This window comes from Tetrao urogallus (assembly GCF_951394365.1).
Source record: "Tetrao urogallus genome assembly, chromosome: Z".
Lineage (NCBI taxonomy): Eukaryota > Metazoa > Chordata > Aves > Galliformes > Phasianidae > Tetrao > Tetrao urogallus.
In genome coordinates this window covers 38,235,686-38,255,235 of record NC_136816.1, presented here as the reverse complement: position 1 = coordinate 38,255,235, position 19,550 = coordinate 38,235,686, and the positions used below count along the sequence as shown (strand labels likewise).

General features: G+C 38.2%; 1 protein-coding gene across 1 annotated transcript in view; it reads left to right on the top strand.

The window, feature by feature from the left end:
* The window catches only part of PCSK5 (proprotein convertase subtilisin/kexin type 5), a gene marked incomplete at both ends in the record, with an annotated part of 197,944 nt that overhangs the window by 151,544 nt on the left and 26,850 nt on the right, over nt 1-19,550 (top strand). The window contains 2 exons of the mRNA XM_079548178.1: nt 12,613-12,730; nt 13,800-13,988. Of these exons, the coding sequence (XP_079404304.1) occupies nt 12,613-12,730; nt 13,800-13,988 (307 nt within the window). The remainder of the gene's footprint in view (nt 1-12,612; nt 12,731-13,799; nt 13,989-19,550) is intronic.

Below are 19,550 nucleotides of genomic sequence, written 5' to 3'. Positions count from 1 at the left end.
GGTCTCAAAAGGGCAGAGGTGAAGAATCAACCTCTGATTGACCTGCTGGCCACACTTCTTTTGGTGCGGACCAACCAGGATACAGTTGGATTTCTAGGTTGTCCAAGAGTTTTCAGAACTTCTGTACAGTCTAGTAATTCTGTATCATAGTTATGTCTTTTTTGTCTGTTTTATTTTTTATTCTTTTATAATGCAAGCGGAGGGAATCATTTGCACCACTGAAAGAGGTAAATAAGATAGATTAAAATTGGACCTTGAGTCCATCCAATGCTATATTCAGCAAGGGCTAGTTTCTGACTTTCATTCACTAAATTCAGTCTGGATTGCTTTAAGAAAAACAATAACAAAAACAAAACAACAGAATGGCTTATTTCTCTTTCTCTTCACATAAGAATTCTGCTTGGTACTGAAGTACTTCTTTTAAGATGAGTTTAAGTCTTGAGATTGGAACTATTTTGTGCTAAGATCTCCTGGGAGAACAAAGTAATGAACAAGAACCATCAGATCTTTACACTGTTTTCTGAAGCCTGGTATTAATCTATTCCAGACCAAGGCACTGCTACAATAGAACATCTTTAATATATCATTCCAACCCATGATACTTCTTCTGCAACTGAATGATACCAACCAAAATGTAGAAATAAATAAATAATTAAATAAATAGAATCATAGCCTTTCACTGTTGGATCCAAATCAGACTAAGTACAGAGAATAGATTTAGAAACAAATAGTTGACTCCTACCCCCTCACCATCCGAAGGTTCTAACATTCAAGAGACTGCTTTTGTCCCATTTACAAGAAGCATGTGCCCACACGAAGAAAAACAAATACAGTAAGAATTTATACCTCTTGAATTGCAATAACATTACAGTTTTTGTTATTGTGAAACATATCTCAGGATTTAAAAAGTTTTGGCAGAAGATTGTGACTGTATTATCATTTTGTTGGAACTGTCTGAAATTCAAACAATGCTTTTCAAGTAGCATAAAACTAAGTGTTTTTTCCCCCAGCTCACTTCCAAAATTCTGTATTTTTATGTTTTTCCAATTGTTGCTCAACAAAGCCAAACACCGTGTAAGGCATTTCAGAGCAGCTGTCACTCATTAGCAAAGGATAAGTCACACTAATACACCAGCAGTAGCAGCATGGGCAGCAGGATTTGCACTCTTACACCACCAGAGCCACACATTTTTTTCTATGTGTTGCAATGGATAAACAGTGAGGAAAAGGGCTCAGAAAGTTTTCTTCTCCTCTTTTGCAAAATCAGGAACATACAGATAAGCTCAACTGTGTGACTGGACACAGGAAGTACAACTTGACCTGGCAGAGTTCTGCAGTAGATTCTGGTGGAATTGAAAAAGAGGAAGACAAACTAAGAGCTTCAACCTCTGTAGAGCTCAGGAATCAACTTTAACCCAAATAAAAGCACTAGTTTTAACTAAATTATTTTGGCAACTTAGGCTGAGCAAATGGTTCCAATAAAAATCCAGCTCTCTTTAAACCTCTGTTGGTTTTGGAAGAAGGAGAAGCAAAAGATTTAGATTAAATCTCAACATCCAAACCTGAACTCAAAAGGGGGTTTGCACACCGCTGCTGGCAAGGCTGGAACAATTTTTTACTATTGCACGTGGCAATATTTAGTATAATATTACACTATTATCCTTCACTATTGCCAAGAGTAACAATTAAAGTATGGTCTTTCGTAGATGAATTACTCTGATCAGACTGAGTTCCTTAAGGAATTGTATCATAATTTTGTTGATGGCAAGATCCGTATTTCTTCCAGAGCATGCTCTTAACAAGGGAAGGGGTGAAAGATTTCTTTCTAAATTAACTACAGCAAAGGCAGTCGCAAGAAACAATCTTCCTTTCTTCCACGCATGCTGGGGAAGAAAGAAAAAAATTAGGATAAAAAGAGAGACAGGCTCGCTGCTTTAAAAGTAAGAGCGGAAAGGGTGAAAAAAACTGAAAACTTGGAAGAACCTCTCACTCAACAAAGGGTCAGCAGTAGCTGGTAGTTGAAAGTGGGTCAGCATGCCTTTTTAGTGGGTTGTTTGGCTGAGCTGCATGGCAACACTGTCCCTCGCTTTAGTCACTTGCATTTCTACACTGCACAGAACACACAGAAGGAGTTCACAGACGTCATTATTGGTTGAAAGATTTCCCTTTTTTTTCTATCTTACATTCATAAAAAGAAAGATTAATTCATGAAAAGCACTTGAGCCAGCCAGTGATTTGCTAAAGCAATGCCCATTATTTGTTTAATTTTCTGGCAAGTAAACAGCATTCATTAAATGCATGTCAATAGTTAAGCCAGGAAAGGGTAAGAATTTTTTCTTGGTAATTCTTTATTATTGTTTTGCTGCTAGCCAACATGCATCTTATTACCTAGCAGGAGCTGATTACCTATCTAGTCTCAAAAAAGAAGACTTGAATATGTATTTTAGAATATTTTCTGGTCCCGTCAGCTTTATATTATTCGTCATTAGACAGATACATATTTTTATATAACTAAAGAAGATAATTAACTTAGTATGAGGAGAAATACTAGAGAACATCTGTTTTTATGAAGGTATCAGAATATTTGGTCTGCTTTTTCTATGGCAGATTGGTATGCAAAGGCTCCTTGTTATGTCTACTGTTTGGTCAACAAGAGAGCATGAGAATGCATTCAGAAAAAGGGAATGCTATGTTAATGTCAACTTGTCTCTAGGTTAAAAAATGCAGAATAAAACATTGAGATTTCAAGAACAGTGATCAAATCATCTGAACAATTTTTTATATGTAAGTGAAGCTCCAAATACTATTAAATATTGTCTCTGTGGAAACAGGCCATTTGGAGTGAAGGAATGCTATTAACTCATGGGGAGATTTTTAGAGAACATCCTTCACGCTTCCTGGCTCTAGAGTGTATATAATAACACTTCAGTGCAGTGAAATAAAATGCAACTGAAAGATAAAGGGAAGTAAAAACTTTAGGCCTCTTCTTTTTCACTTCAGACCATTTCTCCACCCTGCAGAGTTATTTCTTCTGCAGAAACTGAGAGTTATCTCCTATGCCAGTAGCAGAGTCAAGTCTCTTCCATTTAGATTTTAAAAAAGTATCTGCTGCTTCAGGAAAAAAGTGGTCACTTATTAGTTTATGAACTTTTAGTATTATTGTTATCAATAATAATAATATTATTACTGTTAATGTTACAAAATATGTTAATAATTTAATTTTAATTTTCAATCATTCTTGTTATGAGCAGAGTATTACCAGTTCTGTAAATGAGGAAGTGATAAGACTACCTGTGTTCACGTGACTGTCCATATTTAAATTTCTTTAGGGACATGAAGCCAGGCTCAAATTTAGATTTGAGCAAGAAAGTCTTCACAACAGCATACACATTTCAGAGAAGACAAGCTGTTCGTAAACATCCTGCTGATTATTTTAACTAATTCTAAAATCATATTTTGAAATCCTTGTTAGAAGCAGACATGTGACATTTGAAAAATAGCAAGAAATTTGTGAACTATTATGTCAGCCAAATGAAGCAGTTTATCTAACAAAACCCTTCAGTTTTACAGCTTCTATTGATATTTGAATATGGCATCATCAGCCAGTATCAGGTTTTACCCAGCCCTAGCGCCCACATGTGTGCTGCATGGGGTGTGGAACATGGGCCTTGGATTTGTCTGTTTTAAAATCCTACTTTGGAGTAGTTTGTGAATCTGACACCAAACGCATAGAACTGCATTAGTTTTAGCTTGCAGGCATGAAGAAGGCTATATACAATGCAAGCTAGATTAATGATTTTTTGATAGCTTTATCTTTTGAAAGATAGTACTGATATGTTCAGGTAGACAGCGTAGAATGCTGCCAGAAAGTTACTTGCTGAACTTGTGCAAATGCAATGCAGTCTGTATTTTCTTGATTAGCATGTTTAACATGATTCTGACTTTTTATTTTATGGTCACTGCAACCTTTAAAGATGGCTCTTGTTTCCTTTCCACATCCAACAGCTCAGCTGGCAGCTATGAATGTTTTTTAAGGATATTATTAAAATTAGATTAGGAACTTGAGTATTTTATATATTAAATCCAAACAAATAGCTACGTATCTGAACTATTCTGGGTTTGAGTGAAACCTGAAAGATCTCTTTGGGATTTGGGGAAGGTAGCTTGAAAATATATTGCATTTTGCAGCCTTGATCAAGGTTGTTGGATATATGTTTTCAGGAAAAATCGAGATCCCTACTATGTTATTTTCAGTTGAAAGGCACATAAGAACAGGAATGCATCTGTATAATTTCAGAGATGGAGATGTACAAAGCAGGAGAGGGAGTCTCTCACAGAAGCCAGAGGGATGTCATTTCTTCTCCCGGCTTCACACTCTTCATTGTTAAAGCTTCTCATTACTCATCCACTCTGAAGCACTCTGATCCCTATGGCTCTGAAAAGCAAGGAAAGAAATTGTGAATTTAAAATAGAGTATAACTAGAAACTTCAGGTCTGTGCTGGGTTACATAATGAAAAAAGAGATTGACGTTCTGTCACAGTTTGTTGCTTTCCTGGAATCTTATATCATGAGTCCAATTTACATCTGTTTGAACGTGTAAATTATATGGTTCTAAAACCAGAGTAACAGCAGACAAAAGACAAATTTGCACTTTAAATTTGTATTATATTAGAACTCTGACTTGTCACCAAGACATTATCAGCTCAGTAGACCAAGAATTTTAGAAAGTATTGCCTCTGCTGAACAACTGACAGATTTAATGTCTTTGTGTCCCAGAAATGAAGCTGTGAACCATTACTATACTCTGCAACTCCTAGTACTCTCAACATTGCAAGGTGGACTGACAATACTTCAATATACAGACTAAAACCTTTGACTTTATAACATTTCAGAAAGACCAACTCTAACCTTCAGCAAAACTCTGCAAAGGATTAGGCCAACAGGGAGAAAGGGGAGAATGATGTAACAAGTCTACTCATTAATTTGAAATGTAGATTTCTATTTTGTGCTATTAAGAAGAGCCACAATCAATGAATTTAAGAAATGAGGGATAAATTGATACAGTTCTCCAAAGCAGGATTCTTTATTTGCAGACAATGAAGACCTCTCAAGATTATTATATGCAGTTTCATGAACCTTTCATTTGCCAATTGTTGAAGCAGGATAGTTTGTAAATATTCTAGCCAAATATGCAGCTGTCCTTGTATTACATCCATGGTGATCGTGAACGTCTTTTAATAGCGGTAGTTTAATGGTTTAAACTATTTTCACTAAAAACAACAAACACCTGCTGTTGAGAACCTCTTTGTTGTTGCATTGCTATAGTGCACTGCAGTAACTATAAAACTGGCAGTTACTTATGATCAGTGTATCTACTGCTTTAGTGGGTCTAGGATGCAGCCAATTAAGAAGCAGTTCATGCCATCTGCTACGCAGTCTTTCAAGCATTTGGAACATTTCAGCAGTATCTAGAACATCTAGTTGTAGTAGGGAAAGCTAAGTGCTGCCGTAAGAACAATTCAGATCAGTTAGGTGCCTGAAACTGCCTGACTGTTGTGCTATTTCCCTCTGGAAAAATGAACTCATTGGGGTGTTGCTTTTAAATGAGGGGATGCAGAAATTCAGCTACAAGATCTGTTAACAGCGCTATTCATCCATCCGCTTGCACAAACTTAGCTTATTGTTTAACTTCCTTTTGCTTCAGATTATTGCTCAGAATTTGCTACATAGCTCTGTGGGGACAGTGTGAAGTCTTCTTACTAGATCAGCATTTTCTCTGCTTTGGGGTCTGGTGTAGATCTAGTTATAAAAGTCACCATCGCTGTTATTAAATAATTTGCATAACACTTCATTAAAGCTTTTGCTTAAATCTGCTTCAGCTCTAAGCTCAGTCAGGAATTGGTTTGAGTGTAAATATCTCTCTGGAGCACTGACAGTTCTGCAAAAGACAGAATTAGAAGGATGTTCTGCACTTGTGTTTGATGCACCTGACAGCACAGAAATGCTGTCTTTGTGCCTGCTGCTAACAGTCTGTCAGCATTTCCTCTTGCCGTGTCTTTACCTCATCTGTCATCATCTGTTCTGAAAGGCAGCCTAGCACAGAGGCTCTCACCAGAAGGTGTTTTTATTGTTTCATGGGGTGAAATGACATCTGGCTGTTTTTATTAAGTTACTGGGGAATCCTAAATGTACCTCTGAGGATAAATTTGCTCTAATACAGGAAATGAATATATGTTCTTAAAAACTCTACCACGGTGCAGTCACAAACCAACTTGTTTTGTTTAAAGAAAACTCGTAAGCTGCCATGTTTTGCAAATGGATCTTGGCACTTTTCAGAAAAACACAACATAAAAAAGTCTATCTCTGAGTTAAAAAAATACTGCTTAAATGACTGTGGGTGCTCGTTAGCCAGCTTTATTTTGGCAAACTTTTTTTCCCCTTCTAAATGCAGATAATTCTTACATTTATTCCATTCACATAAGCTGGCTCATTTTAAGCAATATAAAGAAATGTCTTCAGTAGATGCTCTATGATTTATGGCCAGATCCTGCCTTGGAGAAGCAGCAGTTTGTCTGTCTTAGCGCACCATCCAGCAGTAGTCAGTTTTTCGGTTTCTGTCACAGCCCTGCTTCTTAGGTGGCAAAGAAGTAAATCAGTCCTCCTGCTCACTCTGCTGAAATTGGCATGGCCGTGCTCGGTACGCACAGGCGGGAGCTCAGTGCTGACCACTGACTTTGGGATGGCTGCATGCCAAGAGCAGTGACCTCTGCTTTGAAATTGCTAACACTCATGAGAGAAGAAAGCATTTGGGTGGTACTTGCTGTCATTCTTTACAGGGCCTGATTGCGGTGCTCCAAAAATCCCTTTTGCTCTTAGTCCTGTTTGTCAGCCAGTGGCCAGGCTTAATAACCATACATGTTTTAAATTCCTGAAACAGGTAAATACTGCCAGAAAGTGAATGCAAATTTGATCTTGGATTTAATTCCTTATTGTTTTATGGTTGTGTGTTCTAGAGTCGTTTATTAAGTGTTTGTAGTGTCTCAGCTGGTGTCAGATTTGCAAGCAGAAACTGTTAACAAAGGTACACTGCTGCTGGGGGTGTGGCTTCTACTAGCTGTCCCACTGGTCTTCCTGGGAAGTCCGTTATTTTATTTCATTAAGGACGAAGAGCCTTCAGTCAGGCAGGAGAACTGTACAAACTACAGGGCTGCTTTTTGTTCTGTTTTGTTTTGGTTTTTACTTTTGTCAAATCCTTTGTTGAGACGTTCCACAATTAGTATATTGTTGGAGAAAATATTTGTACAGATACTGTACCTCAGTAACTGACATAAACACAACTGGAAGCTTAATAAAAATATTCTCCTATCAGCTTTCTGGATACAGAGGCCCTCAAGTTCTCATTGTACATCTTTGTAGAAGCCACTTTTAAGACAAATTTATTGGGCAGCTTTCTGTCCTTTAAATCCTCCTCTAGTGTGATGGTGAGATTAAGAACTCAATTTTCTTCTGACCCTGCTGAGTCTTTAAGGATATCTGGATTTAAGGGAATCATATAGGAGGGGAGGACTGAGTTTGTTATTTGTTTTGTCTGTGAGGTTTCTTTCCATACAAAATAGAAAATTCTAATTCTTGTGCTTAATGTAAAAGAGCACGTGGGAGTTTGTTCACAACAAAGAATAAAAAAGAATATTGTCGCACAGTTGCATTATTGGCTTGTAAAGCTGTTACGTGTTTCAGAAATCACATCCAATTATCATACATTACTGGTCATAAATTGACACAAAACAGGGAATTTTGAGCTAGGGTTATGGCTGAAACAAGGTGGATTCTCATACACGATCAATGCTATCTTAGTTAAGACAAAACAAAATGAAAATAGTGTAATTGTGAAAATAGTAATTTAATAGTAATATAGTAATAGTAATTTAAGCAGTGTGCAATTGTTGCATTTTTTCTTTTTTGTCCCTTTGCTTTCTTCACATTATCTTTTCTGCTTGCAATTTGAAGCATTCTAATAAACTAAGCAAGTGGCAGAAACTTACTGAAATACAGAATTATAGTGTTACATTTGCAGTGAACTATCAAACTTCTGTTCTCACTGGGCAAGTATAAACAGCATTTGAGACACTTACTTTTCTGATCTTGTTTTGAAAGCAGGATCCTAAGGTAGCGTAAATGAACAAATCACAGTAATATGCATGGCAAAGAGCTAAATCTTGTTTAGGGCAGCTCATTTGAAAATTCCTCATTTGAAAATCTGAAATCATTGACATTTCTCTCACAATGGTTAAGTATTTTATATTTGTGTAAAAAATATTCATATTTCCAGTGCTGCTTTCACACTGTAGAAAATTGAAGGCCAAAAATAGAGCAGTGAGAAAACATTCTGTGTTGTTTCTCATCAGATGAACAAAATATCAAGTGAGGTTTAGCATGTACGCTGAGGAGATATGTTGATGACAGACAACAAAACTGCAGCCTAACAAATCCAGTGTAGTTGCACTGAAGAACAGGAAATACTGTATTTTCAGTGTCTTGGCCGAGGTTTCCTGGAGCTTGCATGATGCTGAGTTTTGATTTATCAGATCCAGCCATTCTTTTTTCTCTTAGTCAAGTCAGGCAGGACATATAATTCTGCCTTTAGATTTGAGGTAGCTTTCTATTTTCTTGGTATATAAATAAGAAAGTTATTGAATTTTCAATGGCAGATTCAGACAAAAACAAAGGGATTGTGAACAAGCTGGGGAAGCCTATCCAACAGACCTGGATTTCATGATGCACTAATAGAGGAACTGCTCCAGGGATAAATAAATGGACTTCATTTTCTGCAGTGATAAGAAGAGTAAAGAGATCAGCTAAAGCTCAATATTTACTTTGTGTTTCGGGAGGCAAGTTTTGTCTGAAACTTGCCCCACATCTGTGTATGTCTGTGATTTTTTAAAAATAGAAATTTTATAGGGTCAGTTTACATTGCTGCATGAGTTGGGAGAGGATTCAGTGACATTTCTGCCCACTGACACCTCAAGCACCAGATCAGTTCTCAGCCCTCCACCTCAGCAAGAGCAACAAATTGTTTCTTCACCAGCAGCTTACTCTGCACCAGTTTTATGTTCCTGTATAATCTCTGAAAGGAAAATGTTTTTGTACAGAGCTGCCCTGTGCCCTTTCTAACACCTCAGTGATTCAAGCAGTAATCAAGTCCAGTACTAAATCACAGCAGTGATAATGTAGAGCGCTTAAGTCTAAGGTCCTGGAGCATTTTTCTTTTGCAGTCACCTTATCTCATTCTGCAGTCATCAGTACTTTTCAAATACAGAAGTGAACTCAGTACCATTTGCATACAAACGGGAGTTCTGGATGCTTCCCAGAAGAAATTTACGACCCTGTGTGGATGGACAATCAAGGTCAGTCTTAATGGAGGAAGCATCCTGATACTGAGTTCATGGCAGTACCAGCACATGCACACAGATGAAGGGATACAATTTGAAGCCAGTAGGAGACAAAATGTTTTTCCTTTTTTTTTTTTCTTTTTTTTTTCTGAGACATGAGGAATCTACTGTTTTTGTTAAGTCTGTGTTGGTTTCAAAATTGCTGTTATTTAGTCTTTGAAAATGATGGGCCTCTCATGGTACCTGCAGCTGCTAACCAACCCATTGCATCAAGGGCTTTGAAGTGCAAACATCGCAGACAGCCAAATGTCAGCTGTCTGGAATCTTCCTCTATGGAAGGCTTTAGAAGCACCCCTGACTGTCAGGATGTTTTGATTTGAATGGGAAAGCTTTTCAGGGAAAAAGTGTTCTTCTGTTTCAACTGTGAAAAAAAAAAGCCAGAGGGTGCAGAACTTTGTACTCCCAACTCTGGTCTCATGCAAGAGAGTTTAAGCACTGAATGGCATTGAATGATGTACCACCCTGTAACTTTGGGTGGTAAATTTTAATCATAGAATCATGACAATCCTAAATGAAATGAAATGGAAAGAAATGAAAAAAAATGAAGACTGTTATCTTGGAAGTAATTCAGGTAACAATTTCATGCTCTAGAAGGTAAATGTAGAAGGTAAAAGGTTCACTCTCACGATTTTGTTTGTATTATTAAATTTGCATATGAGGGCAAGGAATGAGAAATTTCAGTTTCACTTTTAAATTTCAGTCAGAAGCAGGCTGCCTGCCAATATAGGCTGCTCCTCTGCCCACGTTTCTGAATAAGCAGTGGTGAGTTGAGGAGAAATCTGTCTTTTCAGACCTACAGATGGTGGAACACACTTATAGCTGGACATCCTGAGCACTTACCCAGTCAGGTTGTTTCCTTTCAGAAATTAAAAATGCATTTTCCACACATTAGTTCAAAAGATGCTTCCATTCATTAAAATTTAATCCTGCACTGTGGTGCTAATATGGAGTAACTGTCTACGGGCCATGAGTTAACATTCTTATTCCTTTTGCTGTTCTTCTGAGAAGACAGTGATTATTAATTAAAACTTTGAATAGCAGAACAATGGATACAGTGTATAAACAGATAAATGACTTCATAGATAAGCATGCTTTGATCAGCAGATGCTGTTTTGGCAGGATGATTTCTGTGAACAAGGAGAACGGCATCTCAAAAACCCTATTCACAGTACAAAGTTTCTCCATTTAAGCCTTCCTTCTTTGCCCTTTTTCGGGATGTGTCCACCCAGAATAAAAATAGGACATCCCCTTCCCTGTCAGTTTGTTTGTGAAAAATATTAAAGAGAATTCAGAAGAATGAATGAAGGCTGAGTTTAATTATTTGCATATATTTTAGTACTTGTGTTTCATTTCTGAAAATGGTACCTGCCTCATTTGGCAGAAAAACTATGTTTAGTTCTCTCCAAATTAAGATTTCCTTTCCGTTTGCACTTCAGTGAGGGGTTGAGTGGAAAGAAGATGTGAAAAAAAAAGAGCAGTTCATTACACAGCTTTGCAGGATTTTCCATTGAGGAGCCCTCTTCGACTGGCAGTTCCAGACAGTATTAGATACTGCCATATTTGGAAGATGGGATCCTTAACCACTGATTATTTTTATGCTTTGAACTGTTGCTTTTTTGACAAGGTTGGGGTGTTTTTGGACAGACTCCTCTGAATTCTGGTTTGGCAGTGAATGGAGGCTGCTTTCACAAACCCTCTGCAAAGTGCAGTTGGAAATACTTACACCATGCCTTGTCACATCACCGATTAAAATAGTGCTTATGTTTTTCTAAGGGGTTTTCTGGTAGCTCTGCCTGTGGTAACAAGTAAAACTGGTGTGTTAATACAGTGCTACTTGTGATGTAAACCCTTCCTTCTCATAGCTTTTTTCTTTCACCACCTCCTCTCAGGATTTTGTTAAGACCACTGATTTGTCACAGTAAATCAACGTGTTTGGCAGCTCTTTCTAATTCATCAGCATACATTTTTGAGCTTCTGTTTTGATTGTATCAGCAACAACAATAAATACAAACAAACAAACAAATTAAACACACAACTGATTCAGTAAATGTAACTTCTCAGACTTTGTAAGCCAATAGAATGCTTGAAACAGTCATGTAAAATTAAATATTCTTAAAATTAGCAAGAAGTAAGGAATTGATGCAAGTCTGCAGGAAATATCTTGTCTGGATGCCAGACATTTGAAATTTCAATCCTTCATATCCTAGAAAGCTGGTGCTTTAAAGACTTTCTACTTCTTTTAGTAGAAGGTATTCAGGCATAAAAGGCATTGAGTTTCTTGCAGTAGAATCATTGTTGGCTCTCCCTAGCACGAAAGTTGAGGTAGCATACAGGTATGAGCATTGACAGAGCGCTAACCTTCAGGCATTATTGCTCAACACCACTGCGTGTGCAGCATATGCAATAGCTAGTATCAGAGATCAGCAGCAATGTTAACAGTTCTTTCCAGCAGTAACTTCACTGTCCTTTATCTGCAGACGTAGAAAAGAGGCAGAAGAAGGAATCCTCCTGACACAGACTTTACATGAGAACCAGATTACCTTTAAAGTACTGGACTTTAGGTCATGCTTTTTACCCCTTTCATGCAGGCAACTTTAGGGAGAGGCTGGATCTGATTGGCTGTACAGCAAGGTTCATACTTCATACAGGAGTAGAATAGCATCCACATACTGCTTAAAAATGAGGAAGCTAAGAGCATTCCGCAGAATAAAATGCAGCCTTTTCCTTCCTAAATCTGTCGTCTATTTACCTTCAATATTTATGTGCACGTATGTGCTAGGTAATTGAATAACAGAAATAACATTCCTCTGGTTCTTTACATCTTTTAACATAAGATTGTATAAGAGGCCTGGGTTAAATTAAGGCACTTGGACCAAGGGTAGTCTAAGCCAGTTGTATTACTGGCATTCTGTAGTTTGGGCTTTTGGTCATGGTAAGGCAGTATAATTCATGTTGGTCATTTGTTACGAACAGATTCAACAAATTAGACATAGTCATTATTGTTCCTGGCAAAAAGATTTTTGAGCTGTTTGTCAAAGCAGTGAAAATGGAAAATAAGCAGTTCCTCTTAGGATTTGACCCTCTTGAACCCTCTTGAATTAGTCTATGATGAATATCAAGATTTTGTGCTATAATTGCAACTGCCCTGTTTGTGTCTTGCAGTGAGCCACCTCTATGGATTTGGACTGATGGATGCTGAAGCAATGGTGATAGAGGCAGAAAAGTGGACAACAGTCCCTCCACAGCATGTGTGTGTAGAGAACACGGATCGGCAAATCAAGTAATACCCGCTGCCAAAACTCTTGCTGGCATAAACTTGTGGAAAGAAGTTGGGTATAATTTACCCTGCCTTGCACTGTGTTTAATTTGTCATTTTGAAAGCTACACTTGGGATCTCTGTCACCTTCTAAGATATCAAGTCACTTGCCTCTAAAGGTTGCTTCCTCTAATGACTGGATAAAGGCCTTAATTTAAAGAATGTCCCAGAGGTTGAAGGTACAAAACAAGCCGGATTTGATGGTGTTCAATGCTGTTACAGAGGTAGAAGAACATGTAAGGGGAAGAATGTTCACTTGAGTATACTGCATTCATTTTTGTAAGATGAGTGCAAACTTATCAGTCAAGGTCTGGCAGGAAGATACTCTTCTCATTAACAAATTACCTGATAGTATCTCTCTCAAACAGTCTCAGGAGAGTCTGTCTCAGAGGATAAGACCAAACTGCCCTCTGCTTTCTAGGATAGGGTGTGTATAGAAGCAGGCTTAAGAGCAAAATTCAGTATGTGCATTCTGTGGCTATATCCAGTCTAGTGGTTCATTTCCAGTGCATTAAGGTCATTGAAGATACTTTGTTTGATAGGTATGTTTGACAGGCTTGACCCATAACTGGTATAGTCTGCAAGGATGCCATGCCAGTTTTAACTAGCTGATTCAGATACTGGTTGCCCAATATTTGCTACAGTTAACATGTAATATTTGCTATTACGTAAGCAAGGACTGTGTCTATGCCAGGCATTTCCTGGGGCTTAACAAGCAGCTGTGATCCCATGACAATCCCAACAATTCTCAGCTGGCCACAAATCTGCAAAAATGCTCTGTCCCAGAGACTTATTCCATTACAGGTTATTCACAGCTCTCTTTCAGCATGTGGACCTATCAGTGTAGCCTTCAACAGAAAGCATGGCAGTTGCTAGTAGCTGCAGTAAAATAATTACCCCGTAGTGATAGTTTCAGCTAGGAAGTAAAGTGTTAAAACTAAGGACATTCGGTACTAAGCTGAAATGATTGGGTTGTCTTATTTTACGGGATAGGGAAGAAGTGCTGATGTTGTTTTATATGCTTACATTGTAGAACAATAAGACCTGACAGTGTCGTCCGTTCAATTTACAAAGCCACAGGCTGTTCTGATAATCCTAATCACCACGTGATCTACTTGGAGCACGTTGTTGTGCGCATCACTATTACTCACCCTCGACGTGGAGACCTGGCAATTTACCTAACCTCTCCTTCTGGAACCAGATCACAGCTCTTGGCCAACAGGTATAGTATGACAATGCAATTTCACAGTCCAGTCAGCCTGCAGGAACTGCAGTAAGATTGCAGCATCAGAGAAGATCAGTCATTACAGTAGCTTTGCTAACAGACACAAGCTAATCATTTTTTTGGGAGAGAAATGGAGAAAGTTAAGTGGAAATGAATTCTGAGATGTCAAACTCAGACTTTATCTGTAGAATAGTAGACTGTAAATCATCTTTAAAACAGAAGTTAGTTGATTTTAATAGTCTTGTGTAGTTCAGCAATTATTAGATGGCTGGAAAATTTGAAGTGAAAAGTAACAGGCTCAGTGTTACAGAAGGAAACAAGCTGAAAGAAAATGTGTTTCTAGATACTATTTGCATTTATTTTTCATCTCTCTCCTATATTATTATCCTTTCTTCACTAGCAATGAAAATCAGACAGAATAGTAATTCTCTACTACCATTGTCTTTAAGCTTTATGAAAGTGATTATGACTTATGGTGTTAGCAATTTTCGTCCTACTCTTCGGGATTATTAATGAATGTAGACTTGCTTGCTTTCCAGACTGCTCCACATCTAAATGATCCCACACGGTTTTGCTAATACAGTGGCTATTAAGACATGAGGAATTGCATGCCTTCCTGGCCTTCAGTGATAGGCAGAATGACATATCTTTCCTCTTGCAAGGAAGGAGTTGTTTTGGAGACAGAGCTCAAAAGTATTTGGTTCTGATTGAGATGTAAATTGAGATGTAAACCCACATATTAATTAGAGCTTAATCTGAAAGAAAAGATGTAATAAAAATATTCTTCAATGTAGAGACATTCATGCATCAAATGGAGAGCAAGTAGTACTGGAATTCTGAGGCCCTCTAGAATATCTCCTGTGTGTCATCGTGAGTGCCATCAGTTCCTTGCTGATAAAACACATGGGTATGCACATCTGTGTGTCTTCACTGTGCTACACTGATTGAAGAACTTGCCCTTTGCTAACCATGGCAAGGCTAACCACTCTGAGCAGTTGTGAATCAGCCTTTTGTGTTCTCTGTGAAAAAAATTACACTTTTCTATTCCATTTTCATGCAGCCATTCTTCCATGCTTCAAAATGAGAAAGTCTGAAACTCCTCCACCTAGCTATACAAACAACAACAACGTTGTGTAAACCCAGTGGTTGTAACACAGCTAACGTTTGGCTCCAAGCATTCATGTCTTGCAGTTGACACGGCATTTTTATCTCCCACACAGCAAGTGGGAGATAAAGACTATAAATTCTAGTATTCACAGTTCACCTCTGGTGATGACTGATATGTGGGAGAGGTACAGAGATTAATTCATGCAGCCTCTTTGTAACTCATATACCTTAGAACATGATTTTTTGTACACATGGTAGAGAGAGAATTCAGAACTTAAAAAAACAGTGATTTTCAGCTTTTTCTTAAAATACACAATCAGAAGGCTAAGTAGAAAATAAATGTGAAAGGCATTTTAATGTTTTCCTTTTTGCAAAAATAAATTATTAATGAGAGAGCAAATACTTGTACAGTCACGTCAGAAATGACTTTCCCATGTAGGTTTCATGACTTTCCCATGTAGGCTATGCTAACTTGTCAGTCACATCTGGTTGAAACAAACTCACAGCTCCAGGTTATTAGTATTAAGGAATAAATGTATTTTGCAAACTCTGGGTCTGAAATTCCTAGAGTCCTCACAAGCCCTTTCTTATCGTAAAGTGGTGGATATGCACACAGTACTTTTCAGAATGATGTTTTAAGGTTTGCTTTATTTGGAGCTGCTGCAAGAACTCTTACAGCTTACTGGTCTTGCAGATAGCATACTGAGTGCTGCTGGGTGAACATCTATGCATCATGAAGTTCTGTTATTCACGAATATAAGAATATATTTACTTTGGGGGCTTTTAACTGTTAAAGTATTAATCATGACGCCATCAGGATAAAGGTACTCTAATAGAAGTAACATGCAGGGATACAATGGCAGAAAGCAGTCTGGTGTGTTTTTTTTTCTCTATAGGCAGAGGTCCCAAAGGCTGCTGTACATGGCTACTACCTGACCGAGACGCTTTTCTCAGACACACAAGAGCTTTTAATGCACACATACATGATTAATAGCAGCAATACCAGCTGTTTTTACTGAACCCAAGGAAAACCTCATTGCTTTACCATTACTCATCTGAGTTTAATTTGAAACAGTTTGCTGGTAAAATGTCTTAAAGTGCAAAAGGTATATTTTACACATGTGCACTTCTTCTCCACCAATTCTGGGAGAAGTCATTGAGTATTTTCTGGTGCATTGACAAACAGGTCCCTCAAGGCAGTATCTGGCCTTTTTTTCTGCATATTTTATCCTTAATGTTGGCATCCCCTAAAATGACTTCAGTAAGAAAACTTGTTAGTCAGAGGCAATGTGGATTCCTCTGCAGGCATTTGGTGGATTACACTGTCACTGGCTTGAGCCTCTTGTGCATTCTTCAAAAACTGCATTACAGGGAACATCTGCTTTGTTGTTTGGAAAGTACTAAACATGATTACATTGGATGTACTGCAACAGAGCAAAATACAGGCTTGGAAAGTGCTGGCTGCAGTGGGGATGAGGCTACAGTTATGTCCAAAGGGGAACAATATCCCCTTTCTGAAAACAATTGGCCATTGGATTTGGCAGCATCATTTTCTGAGTGGTTTTGAGACACATTAAGATCTGTAAGAACAGAAACTCAGTACAGGGAGCCATGCAGGAAAAGCTGAATAGAAAAAGGATAGAAGAAGCAAACTTGGGGCTCGTTTGTCTCCTACTGAAGTCACGGTTTGTTTAATTCTTGCCCTTTAAATTTAAAGCAGCTGCTGCCATTCGAACTGCGTAACTGAAATTTTTAGCCACGTGGTGGCAAGTTTCCAGGCCACTAGCTTCCTATGCTTATATGGCACTGACATTAACAGTATACTATATCTACAGGATGAAGCAGTTCTAAGAAAACTGTTTGTTGCAATTCTTATGTGGTCTATTTTATTTCATTAATATTGCCTATGTCTTTTAGTTTAGTTTTGGTTAGACATTCACAGCCTTTCTTTGAAACCCTGCAATTGTAATGTCTATGCATCTGAAAATTATCCAAGTACTACTTTTGTTATACTCTCTCATCATTAGCATTAGATCAGGCAAAGAGTTCTGAGAGTAATAGAGACCACTAGAGACCCAACATGAATAAATAACTTTAAAAGGTAAGGGGTTTTTTTTATTACTGTTGATCTGCCCACTTCTGCAGCAAAGGCTGATGGTATTTTTATGCAAAAGAGTAAATGAGTAAGTGACACCGTCTTCCATGAAACTTTAAAATCCATCCTGGAACATGCTCAAAGATAGATGTGGAAGAATGAAGTGCATTATATCTGAGATTTAGAATGACATGTGCCTTTCTTTCATAAGTGAGAGGAGCAAATCATTAATCAGAGGGATCTGCACCATAGGCATGTATGGGATTATAGTATTCAATATTTCTATTTCAGTTTCAGTAGAAAATTAGAATCTATAATTAAAATTTCAAATTTATTTTCCATAGCAGAACTGGAAGTGAAGACAAATGGGTAAGCACATGTTTAGGATGCAGCTAAACATTTTAGTGTTGTATTAAACAAAAAAAAAAAAAAAAGTGTAAGACAGACAAGAGGAAGAATGCCTAGGATTTACATGTGGTGTAGCCAACACACCCAAAGGGCAAATGCTGCTATCAGTACAAACAGGGGATGTAAGGATAGAGTACAAGCCTGCTGAAAAGAACTTAGGGCTACTGGTGCATGGCAAGCTGGGCATGAGCCAACAGTGTACTCTTGTAGCCTAGAAAGCCAACCGTACCCTGGTCTTCATCTAAAGAAGTGAGGGAGGTGATCCTGCCCCTTTACTCTACTTACCTCACCTAGGGTACTGTGTCCAGACGTGGAGTCCTCAGTACAGGAGAGACGTGGACCTGATAGAATGTGTCCTGAAGAGGGCCACAAAATGTTCTGAGGGATGGCACTTGTCTGCTGTGAGGATAGGCTGAGAGAGCTGGGGCTCCAGGTTCAGCCTGGAGAAGAGAAGGCTCTGGGGACACATAATAGCAGCCTTTCAGCATCTAAAGAGGAGCTATAAGAAAGAAAGGGACAGACTCTTTAGCAGAGTCTGCTGTGATAAGACAAGGGAAAATGCTTTCAAACTAAAAGAGGGGATATAGATTTAGACTGGATATTAAGAAGAAGTGTTTTTTTACAATGAGGGTTGTTGTCAGCAACTGGTGCAGAACAGGTAGCCCAGAGATGTGGTGGATTTCCTGAACACATTCAAGTTCAGGCTGGATGGGGCTCTGAGCAATCTGATCTACCTGCAGATGTTCTTGTTCACTGCAGAAGAGTTGGACTAAATGACCTTCCAACTAAAGTCTCTTCCAACTAAAATGATTATTTGATTCTATGATTCTGTGACAAAATGGTGCCTGACATAGAAGTGAGTATGAGGGAAAGGTATGGGTGGAACTGAAATCCTCCATGCAGAAAAAATTGTACCCATTGACATTTCTCGACACTTGCTGAACATTTATGGAGACTAAACAGTGAATGTGAGCACAGTGAGATGGTAGGTGGTGTGTTTCAGCAGTGATGACAGCAACAGTTGGGTCACCTCTGCTGGTGCCAATTTTTATAAGTGTGGCATGCAGCCTTTTCTTCAGTGCTGGTGAGATATGTAGCTAATAGTAGTGAGTGTGTTGACAAATGCAATGGTTTATAGCTGAGAATTTGCTCTATGAAATAGTGGTTTTGTTCTCTTTGGATCTGTGGTAGTTTCCAAGGAAATAAATTGGAGGCATTAGTTTCAGAGCAACCTACATACATTTGCACCAACAACTATGGTGAGAATGAATGAATCTTTTCCTAGCTGTATGTAGATTTGGCTCACCTCAGTCTTACCATATCAGCGTCATGTTTCACTTTGAATGAATTGAATTATATGACAGACAGCCAGTCTGAGTCTAATCACTTATCACTTTTCAAACATACTTGACCAATCAGGATATGAAAATCTGTTTAGAGTGAAGTTTCTGAAGAGATATGTGTGATTTGAAGAGCACACAGATTCTTTTACAAGTCATCCATAGCATCAGCCACACAGCTGGCTGAGCAGCACATGGCATTCAGCAGCCTGATAGATATTTTAGTCATGACAGAAAGTTTTGTGCTGATACGTATAGTCCTGGGGGACTTGTTCTCCACAGTTAAAGATGATATTTGCTGTATTCTCCACTACCTCAGACTGGCAGGTACTGTACCCTGTTGTTCACGTTGCTCTTCTCTAAACAAATTTTTCATGATAGCTCAAAAGATTTCTTCATTGCTCCATAAATTTAACTGCAATAACAAATATGGAGTATAAATATAAGGGGAAACATGTACTCTTTAAATAAATCCTAGTTAGATCTCACATCCAGAGGTTTTAAGTGATCTTCCCTGACATAAGTATATGAGAAAGTTTCTTAAATGCCTGTGCGCCCTCCAATCATTTCTTTTTTTCTGAGTACTTAAGTGCAGGAGGGCAGTATTGC